Raw genomic sequence first — 10,672 nt, forward strand, 5'->3', positions numbered from 1 at the left:
TTATTGTGCCTATCGGATATTCTTTGGATGGTTGACGTCAGCATAAACCCTATTTTTCACCAAGAGTTATGCACAACTTTTAAAAAACACGCTCTGAGGTATTATATTTGAATGCACACATACAAAATGGGTGTGATACTTGGTATGTGCAGAAATCCTATCTATGATGAGGTGCGTGTAATGTATCTTGTCCATCAGATATGCTTTGGATGGTCGAAGTCACCATAAATCCCGTTTTTCACAAAGTGTTATGCACACCCCTTAGAAAACATGCTTTGAGGTGTGTTATTCGAATGTGCATATACCCGATGGGAAGGATACTTAGCACGCATGCAAATCCCACCTACTTTTAGCCATGTAACAAAACTATTGTACCCATCAGATATTCCTTGTATGGTCGAACTCACCACAAACCTCGTTTTTCACTAAGTCTTATGCATAACCATCAAAAAACACAGTCTGAGGTATGTTATTTGAATGCACACATATCTTATGGGAATGATACTTTTCACATGCATAAAACCCACCTATGTTGAGGTGTGTACTAAAGTACCATGCCCATCACATATGCTTTGGATGGTCAAAGTCACCACAAACCCCATTTTTCACCGTTTTCTACACAACTGTCAAACAACATGCTCTGAGGTATGTTATTCATATGCGCACATATCCAATGGGAATGGTACTTTGCACATGCATCAATCTCACCTACATTGAGATATGCATGCCAATTATTGTGCCCATTGGATATGCTTTAGATGGTCGAAGTCGCCAAAAATCTCATTTTTCACAAAGTGTTATGCGCACCCATAAAAAAACACGCTCTAAGATGTGTTATTCATATGCACACATACCCGATGGGAATGATAATTTGCACATGCATGAATCCCACATATGTTGAGGTGCAGGAAAAGTAGTGCCCATGAGATATTCCCTGTTTTTCACTAAGTGTTATGCACAACCGTAAAAAATCAATATCTGAGCTGTGTTATTTACCATATCCGACGGACACAATATTTTGCACACGCTCTAATGTAGGTGGGATTGATGCATGTCCAAAGTATCACCGCTATTAGATATATGCGCGTTCAAATAATAGAACATGGAGCATGTGTTTTGACCATTGTGCATGAGACTTGGTGAAAAACATTGTGTAATGTGATTTCCACAATGCAACGCAAATCATTTGCGATGGCAAGAATACTTTGCATGTTACTCAATATAGGTGAGAATGCATGCACAAATTATCATGGCCATCAGATATGTGGGCACTTGAATAACACAACTTGGAGAGAGTTTTTTAACCGTTGTGCATGAGACTATGAAAAAGATGGTGTAATGTAAGTTCGATTATGCAAACAATTTCTGATGGCAAACATACTTTGCACACACCTCAGGATAGGTGGGATTAATGTGTGTGCAAAGTATCGTGGTGATCAAAAGAAAAAAGTGACTATATTCCAAGTCTGAGCGAATGGAAAATGGCAAATTTGCTAGGTTTGCTGTATGTGGGGACGGCCTCTAATATGCTCTAAGTTCCAACCACCAGAGAAGGAGTCTTATGTAGTGGCCAAATTTTATTGCCACCGCAGGTGCTACTTCAATTCCTAACCAGGCTAAAAAACAACATAGTCAAAGAAACAACCAACCCCTTACCAGGTCCCTCACATTCATGAATAACTTGTTTCACGTATTGGGCATTGAAGAAGCTCAGGCATGTTTCTAACATTGAACTTGCAAGGCTAGATTTGATGTTCTTAAGCCACGTTGGGTGGAAAAATGTCTTGAAGAAAATGCAAACTTCAAGAGCAATCTCTAATGCGGGAGTAGATCCTGCCATGCATGAGAAAAAAAACCAGCTCAAAAAGAGCTAACAAAAATCCAAGGTGGAGGCTAAAAGTGCCACCTAAAATAAGAAAGGAGATCCTCTCCAAAGTGTGAAAAAAGCTTGTAAGTCTTGAAAGTGAGGTAATGACAGGAGAGTTAGTAAACCCAAAGCTAATGCTCCACCTCTTTTGTAGGCACATCCATAGCAAGAAAATGAATAGTATATTTTTACATAAATCTCCAAAAGGGCTCTTGAATTGGTTTTGTACATGATTTCGTTCAAATAGGATCGTGTGGGATGATATAAGCGGAAATGGAAGAAAACTTTGTTATTATTGCGTTGATAAGGAGACACAGTAGTGAATTCTAAGAGGAGGAGGAGGAGGAGGAGGGGATGAGGTCGGGGAGATGAAGGGCGCGGTGCTTGTAGCCGAGCGCGCGGAGCACCTGATCGTCGCCGTAGTTGAGGGAGCGGAGGAGGCCTCGATGGCAGTCGTCCTTGGAGTAGATAGTGTTGTGGTGGCCGCTGCAGGGCTGGCAACCGGTGAAGTGCGTCACGAAAGGCCTCCTCTCGTGCACTCCCACGTTGGCCCTCCTCAGTTGCTTCTCCCTCGCCCTTCCCATCTCCCTCACCATCTTCTCCTTCCTCCCCTCCTCCCTCACCACCACCACCCCCCCCTCCTTCTCCATCTCCCTGTACCTCTCCTCCGTCGCCTCGAACCCGTCCATCAGCTCCAACCAATACCCGCTCAACATATACTCCAGCTCCACCCTCAGCTTCGTCGCCCACCTCTCCCTCTCCTTTATCATCAAATACACCAACGCTGCCTGATCGTCCGTCGGATTCCTCGGCCTGTCCGGCAGAAAATCCGACAGTATGTCCCTGTAGGCTTCCCCCATCGGTGCCTGCGGCCCCATCGATGCCCACCTCTCCAGTAGATCCATCGACCATTGGCAGTTCCTCAGCAGGAAGCTCCCCGCGTTCAGCCCCAGCCAGCTCCGCTTCTCGAAGATGAGGCTCTCCCACCCGTGCACCACCATGTTGTAGTCGTCGTACTTCTCCAGCGGAATCTCGAACTCCATGTCGGTGATGATGGCGTCCGCGTCCAGCCACCAGATCCATTCCGCCTCCGGGTGCGAAAGCATGGTCGCGCGCACCACGGGAAGCTTCGCCCAGAACGTGGGCATGTTGGGATCCAGGAGAGCCATGTTGTAGAACATGTCGATTCCGTGGATGCGGGCGTAGTCCACCTTGTTCTTGAAACACCTCAGGAGAAGGTGATCCCCGTCCTCGTTCAAGCATGGCGTCGGTTGCGTTCCGGTCAACAGGAAGATGCGCTTCCTCCCGTCCTCTGTGTAAGGGCTAACGTCGGGGTGTTCTTCCAACCATTGCTGCCTCTCCCTGTCCCAATCCGTAATCGGTTCTCCCAGATTGTATTCCGGAACCAGGTCCTTGTCCTCTCTAACCTCCACCACCTTCTGCTCCTCAGACTCCCGGGGAACCCTTTCAGGTTTCTTCTCCGTCTCGTGGGAGGATGCATTTGCAGCGCTGCCCTGACCCTCAGAACCAGCTGCCGTAGGAATTGAGGATCGAACGACCGGCCTTGATTTGCCAGACGTAAGAGATTGCTCAGGCGCATCTGGAACCACCTTCCTCACCGTTGCATCTGGAATCAACTCTTCCGTCCAAGATTCGGAAGCATTCATCATTGCGTGGCGTATTTCTTCAGATCGAGACCCTTTGCTCCTCTTGTGTTTCTCGACATCTCGCTGCTTGGAAGTAGAGCGGCCCCCCCGATCGCTTCTTGTCACCAGTGAATTCTCACGGGGTAAATCCGTTTTTTCTACGTCGACCTCACCGTCAGGACGAATGTCTACCGATTCATGGATTGATGCCACCTTATCGCCTTCTTCTTCTAGCAGTACCTGCTTTTCCCTTGCGGACACTTCCCTGGTCGGATGATCTGTATTGATCATTTTTCTTCCATTCTTCAAAGGCTTCCGCTCTCGCGTACTGCTAATTGCGCCGGCCCTCTTTTCTTCTGCATCAACCAGGATTTCTGGCTGCAATTCAAATGCACCGTGCATGACTTCCTCCCGGCTAACAGAATCTTTGCTACTGAGTTTCACCTTCGAACGAGCAGCTACGGTCTGCGAAAGATGCTCATTCCTCCGTGCCAACTTTGGCCCGGAATCATCTGCTAAGACGAGGACTCCACAAACTGCCCACATTAAAAACAAAAACGTTAAGGCTTTTCCTCTTAGGAGCCATCTTGCTTCGATCATTGCCATTTTCATGCGCCAGGCTGAGCTGCTTCTCGAAGTTTTCGACAGAAGTACTCCATTGTTTCCTGAGGCTTCAGGCCGCCACCTCATTTCCATTTCCAGTAGAATAGGGACGCAGGAAACGCAACTAATTGAGTTTCTGAAGTCTGAGTCAGGTTTGGGAGTATGCTACAAAGAATTAGATTGCAACCTAGTCGAATTTGGAAGGTCCAAGAAAAGAAGAATGCCCACACTAAGAATTACAATCGGCCTATGAGCTACCTCTAGCTCTCGATGTCTGCCTCTTAAGTCGCTCGAGTTCTCACAGTTCCGGCGCCTCCTTGGCCCCTTTTCCTGGGCCGGTAGCGCAGCAACATGGCAAAGCCGCTGACCACTCCTCTCTTCCTGGATCCCTGATTATCTCTTCCAATTTTATCTCCCTTTGAAGGGCACCATCGCTGCCGGTGATACGTCCAGTCTGAGTGGGTGCGAGGTCGCGATGCTTACAGCTGCGAGGCAGCATCTTAGGTGAGCTGTAGGGGGAGGTGGTTAATGGGCGTGTCGTATATTGAAGGTTTGATGGGAGGACGTGCAGAAGAAGCCGTCTCGATTGACGGTTGATGAGCTGCATCACCTTTTAGCGTTTTGTCCAATTCTCACGTCTGTGCACGCCATCAGCCATGTGCACAAATCCTTTAGAGGGCCTTCCACGTAGCGAATATGTCCAGAAAACGATGGTGCCATAATGCAGCATTTTCATGCCTCGTTCACAAGATGAATAACATCCACGAGACTTGCTTAAATCTATGACACTTTCCTCAAAAGATAAAGTTTACCTCAGAAAGAGCTTGTTTGAGCTCTATGATGAAGTAAAGGGTCTCTATTGCTTCTCACTTGAATGAATTCAATATTATTTCTAGACAGCTGAATTTAGATGGGAAGACTTTGGCTTGGAAGTATTTTATGCATCCTCCTTATTTATTTCTATATTTTCACTTGTTTTGAACCTTATCTTTGTAAATAATTTGGTTAGCTAAAAGAGGTGTCTCCTATTTTTTAACTCATTTAAATCATTTAAATGTACTAACTCTTTTTACTCCTCAAACTCAACCCTTTTAAGCCTTCTAAGTAATTTAATCATTTGAAAGAGGGTGTGAACTAAGTCCTTATAATCATGTATTTATTTAATCTTAAAACATCCCATTTACTCATTCACTCACAATATCCCACACACACGCACACTCTTAAATTTGGCACCATACAAATAGTGCCTTCATTTCTTCAAAGCATAGACTATAGCATACAGTCCCTTTGAGAAAGCATGCATGCCTCAGGATGGATGGAGCGCTCTAAGGTGGATGGAACCTATGTGGAGACATAATGAAGAGAGTGCTCATGACATGTACCTCAAGTCAATTAGGTTCCAAGATAGATTAGCTTGGACTCATAAACAGAATCTTGAGTGCATTTCTCCCTACTTAACAATTCATGATAGGCCTCTTATACAGAGAGTGCCCTTTACATCTCTCCTTGTGGATATCCTCAATCCACATCTCCACATCATGTAGTCCACATCCTAGGGTGGCTACTTTAATTCTTTCCTATACCATACCTTAGCCCTTTAATCTATGTGCTCATGGCACCACAACTCCCAACACCTGGTGCCATGATCCTTTGGCTACTACAAGGTGGTCAGATGTGAGTTGCATTCCATCACCTCCCCTTAGTGCTTGCAATGCTACTTAAGGTGGTAAAGTGTGGCTTTTACATGTCAATACCTCCCCTGGGTGCTTTCATAGCTACTCTCAGGTGGTCAAGCTTGATTTACAAAACATGTGGGCTGAAGGTGGCAAGGAATTTGCTTTTTAATGCTTCATGTCGATGGCGTTTGCTTCTTCGCTTGATGTAGCTGGATGCATGATGCTTTATTCTTCCATGTGCCTTAATGCTTTGTGTGTGGATGCCATGCTTTGTGCTATGGTCATCTCATGCACTTGTGCTTTTGGCATGCTTTTTGCATTCATGCGTCGCTTTTCCATTTGTTGCAAAGGTCCTACCAATTGATTTCTTTCAATATTGGCAGTGTCTAATTGCACACAATGATTCTGATCTAACATGCGCATAGAGCTCAAAAAGATGATCACTTTTCCTTTTTGGAGCATGTCCAAATTCCTCATGGATTGCAAGTTACGGCTTTTCGAAGTTTCTGTGAAGAAGGGGGCCTTTGATGATGTGGCACAAGGATTCACATGCAGAATTTCAAACTGTGCTTCACAAGGGCCTCTATGCTTAGGTGGCACTGCTGATGTGGCAGTTAACCAATCCTGAACCTAAACCAGCTTGTGGTAAACCTAACTGTTGGTGACTTAACTGAACCAGATAGTCTAAACCAAGGTTAAGTATGATTCACCATAGTTACTTCCAATCTGCCATGTGGCACTTGTAGAGAACCTTGTGAAACTTTGTGAAATAAATCTGACGGTGCAGAGGCGAGTCGACGATGGAAATGTGGGAGAAGATTTCAATGTTAGAAGAATCTTCTTCTTCAGCGACGGTAGGCAGACACCAACACAGAAGAGCAGTTGCTTTCTTGCTAAATGGTTGTCCAAGCGGGGGGGAGCAAGGGCAAGTTGCTGATGCTCAGCATTGTAGGGTCTCAAGCGTTGCGGGCACTGTTGGAGCTACGAGGAGCATTGGGAGCTCCTTGAGAGAAGCCATGGATGAGAGTTTTCATCATTCCGTGTCCATTTTATCCTCAAGGAGAGAGAGAGAGACAAGTCTATCCTATCCAAGTTTGAGAGAGAAAGGTCACCCTTCGTGTCTTTATCACCTATTTCTATAGAGCTCAAGCCATGCCCGTTTCTTTGGCAACTTAGATCTTGCAACTCACATAGTGACTCAGTCCAACAGAGGATTTGGAATGGCTGCTAGACACTTGCAATAACGAAAAGACCATGAATTTGCACTCCTAGAAAAAGCAAGGTTTGGCTTTCTGTAGCTATAGCTCCCGTTGTCATCCCTATGCCATTAACTCATAACTGCGAGGCGTATTGCTCCATCAACAACTTCCATCCTGCCTGCGTCGAGTGCAAATTATCCCAGAAGAATGTAGACTTGGGCTTGTTGCATACCTTGTACAGAGACTGCCTCTCCTACATCTACGATGTCGCAAGTGTGGTTGGCGCTACCTAGACAACAATAGTCCCCGAAAGATCAAAGCGGTGCTTGATCGAAGGATAACAAGAGCGGCTGAAGATGGTGACCACCATGACAATGAGCAAAAAGAAGAAAAGAAAGGGTTGCCCACCCTAAGACTACAACGGCCAATCTCCCAGCTCCAAAGTGAGCACTGCCTCCATCCAAGATGGCCTTACAAGCTCCAATCAGCAGCCACTTAGCCTCCCAATGGCTAAGGAAGCTAGCTCCCAGCCAATGACCAGCTCTAGCCGGTTGCATGATGAACGACGGTTGCATGACCAGCTCCAGCTGGGTTGCATGATGAACGACTGAAGAAGAATGCTCACAAAGGACTCTCAATCATCCTAAAACTAATCTAGGAATGGGAGCAATCCTAGTGAACTACTAATAGCTAAACTAGGAGGACTAAACCTATGCTCTGATACCATGAGAAAGCATGCGTGCCTCAAGATGGATGGAGCGCTCTAAGGTGGATGGAACCTATGTGGAGACATAATGAAGAGAGTGCTCATGACATGTACCTCAAGTCAATTAGGTTCCAAGATAGATTAGCTTAGACTCATAAACAGAATCTTGAGTGCATTTCTCCCTACTCAACAATACATGATAGGCCTCTTATATAGAGAGTGCCCTTTACATCTCTCCTTGTGGATATCCTCAATCCACATCTCCACATCATGTAGTCCACATCCTAGGGTGCTACTTTAATTCTTTCCTATACCATACCTTAGCCCTTTAATCTATGTGCTCATGGCACCACAACTCTCAACACCCTTCTTATATGTCGAGTGATTCCGTTGGGAACGGGTTAACTTTTTGCTATTAAAATCCATTGGTCGACCCTTTTTGTAAATGTACCACCCCAATAGCAAAGTCACTAGCATCTATTTCAACCATAAATGGTTCATTGGGATACACTACCTTTACGACATGAGCATATGCTAATATAAACGATCTGACCCTAATTCTTCATGCTCAGCCTCCATTATTTGGCTTGACCATTTATTACGGTTTGTTTTCCGAAATCTATTTAGCTTCTTCCCCTTCTCCTCTGGAATTGCCTTGGTTTATGCTTTCATTGGTTGGGTTGCCTTGTTTCCCTCAAAAATCAGAATTGCTCTCATAGCTTACTTCTGGTTTCATGATTTCATGCTAGAAGCAACTCGGAATCTCTCCATTGCTTCCTTGACTCCACAACACTCCATTTTCTAATACTATTGTCTACTAATGGCTACTAATTGCTCTAACTCTGCTCTAATAATTCTAAAAATTCTCTAAATTTGTGCGTGAGCATCAGATTTGCATCAAACTTTTTGCATTCGGTTTGTAATTTTTTGCTTTAGTTATCTTGGCCTCCAGAATTTGGATTGGATTAACAACAATTAGAAAATTTGCATGATTCATTGAAAAAACTCATTGGTGATTTAATTAAAATATTAACCTAAGCTAAACCCCCTAATTTCATAAGATAATGAATAAAGTGCTACATTTTTTTAAATCTTTTTTTCTCTTGGAAGGGACATTGAGAATTCAAGAGACATAATTAATTAACTTTTTGCACATGAACGTTGGGGCGTTTGAGAGGATTTCTCTAACTCAAAAATATAGAGGAGGTGAGTAAGATACTCAACTTCATCCATGTTATTTTGGTAATAGAGCCAAGGTTTTTTATTAAACCTATGGTTAGAAAAGAAGGTTTATAGTCCCTAAGGATAATTTTCTTAATACAATTCTCGTGTTCTAAAGTGGTATTGATGCACATCCAATTACAAAGAGGCCGTTTTCATAAAGTCTTGAAGAATAGGGTGTCTACACAACTTGGGGTCAGTTGATAATACATGGGAATTAGAGGTAGTGCAAATGCAAGACATGGATTCCATTGAAAAGTTACAAAATGTATCCAAAGGTTTATAGAATGTTCAAGCCAATTGTTTGGGATATCTCCAACCAAAGCCGAGATTAAAAGTAGAAAATATTTTCTTAATTTCAAATCTATCAAATACTTCCACAAAGACCTTTTTTGGTGAAATAAAATCAAACAACTTGTTGACAAACAAAAGATGAATATAAACCTTTTAAATCTTTTTTTATGTCTATTATGTAATGCCAAATCATTAGATTTTTTGTTAATGATCTTAGTTGCTCATTATCTGTACTGAAATCCAATGTCATGGGGAGGGGGTGAAGGGGGATATTGGGGGGGCGGGAGGGATAAATTGGGGGAGGTCACATGTTTGTAATCCAGAATTCTCTAAACCGCCATGTATTGGTTTAAAGAGAGTGTCGAGCTTCAACATGCTATGGCCTACACTTCACTCATTTGAACTATCCTCCAAGCACCTCTTGCACCTCCTTCCTCACTCTCTCTTGGCTCAATAGCATCGGTTTTTCCAAGCCCTTGGTCGCTCAGCAACAGGAACATACCCAGGGCTCGAATCAGATCCCAACACAGAATTTAGAAGACAGCGAAGGCCTTGCAATTCCAAATTCTCTATATAAAGAGATTCTGGATCCTTATCTTGGGAGTAATTCAAAGAAATAATACGAAAGATGAGTAATTTGTTCATCAACCCCTTCTAGAAAGGTGGTCGGCAATCATCTCCATTAGCGACGCCCCTCATTTTGCATGGCTCTGCTCTTTGTTTTTGCACATGAATCAAGATTTCAGTGACACTTGCCTCCCTATCTCTCTTTCACTTATGTCAGCCTTTGCATATAGCTGCATACGTTTATCGCTTGCACTCCAGTGGGATATAATTCTCATGGGAAATATGTGAAGTTAGCCGTCACTACTAGATTTCATGCACGAGATGGTTTTGACATTAGCACTAGACATCATGAGCGATGGGTTAGTGATCACAAAGAGAGTATCATCTTGTTCTCTCTCTAGCTTTGCAGGAAATATACCCACTTTATCTCCTAGAATATGATCTGCCACTCCAAGAGGGTGGTGTGATAGTGGCATGTGAGGTGGAGGGGGAGGAGCAGGGTGGAGGGAGGCGAGGCAGAGGGGAGGGAGTCAGAGAGGGTGTTGGTGGCAAGGTGGAGGGGAAGGGGCGGGGCGGGGGGCAGGTTGGAGGTTAGTCTCCTTCCAAACTTACTTTCCCCTATCTAATGGGTACTTATAAAGTATATAAAAAATCTTTTAGATGGTTGAGTAATGCCCATAGCTACATGTTCTCCAATATTACTGACCTCATCACCAAGCTACGTAAAGCGCTTGATTGTGGAATCCAAGAGTTTACTAAAAGACTTCATAAAGATTTTTGGGTTTTTGCTTGAGGTCATACCAATGCCCATTGGGTTATCCACGATCAATATGACATTCTTATCTTTGACATTATGTCTTGCTATGAAGCTATGCCTCACCAAGGAAGTAATA

General features: G+C 44.0%; 1 protein-coding gene across 2 annotated transcripts; it reads right to left on the reverse strand.

Moving 5' to 3' along the window:
* Positions 1-2,137: 2,137 nt before the first annotated feature.
* On the reverse strand, positions 2,138-4,651 carry LOC147895566 (glycosyltransferase 6-like). 2 transcript variants are annotated; one of them, XM_087384206.1, is made up of 2 exons: positions 4,375-4,651; positions 2,138-4,049 (listed from the first exon to the last, which is right to left on the reverse strand). In XM_087384206.1, the coding sequence occupies exon 2, from the start codon at positions 3,913-3,915 to the stop codon at positions 2,194-2,196; it is 1,722 nt and encodes a 573-aa protein (XP_087240332.1). In that variant the 5' UTR covers positions 3,916-4,049; positions 4,375-4,651; the 3' UTR covers positions 2,138-2,193. The 2 variants fall into 2 exon arrangements, with proteins under 2 accessions (XP_087240332.1, XP_087240331.1); XM_087384205.1 differs by having other exon boundaries at positions 2,139-4,651.
* Between the last annotated feature and the right edge of the window lie 6,021 nt (positions 4,652-10,672).

The sequence above is a fragment of the Dipteris shenzhenensis genome, chromosome 13 (assembly GCF_047967505.1).
Source record: "Dipteris shenzhenensis isolate YYH24624 ecotype China chromosome 13, Dip_SZ_1.0, whole genome shotgun sequence".
Classification (NCBI taxonomy): domain Eukaryota; kingdom Viridiplantae; phylum Streptophyta; class Polypodiopsida; order Gleicheniales; family Dipteridaceae; genus Dipteris; species Dipteris shenzhenensis.

Coding starts and splice junctions, on each gene's coding strand:
- LOC147895566 (XM_087384205.1), bottom strand. CDS start 4,209: ATGGAAATGAGGTGGCGGCCTGAAGCCTCAGGAAACAATGGAGTACTT.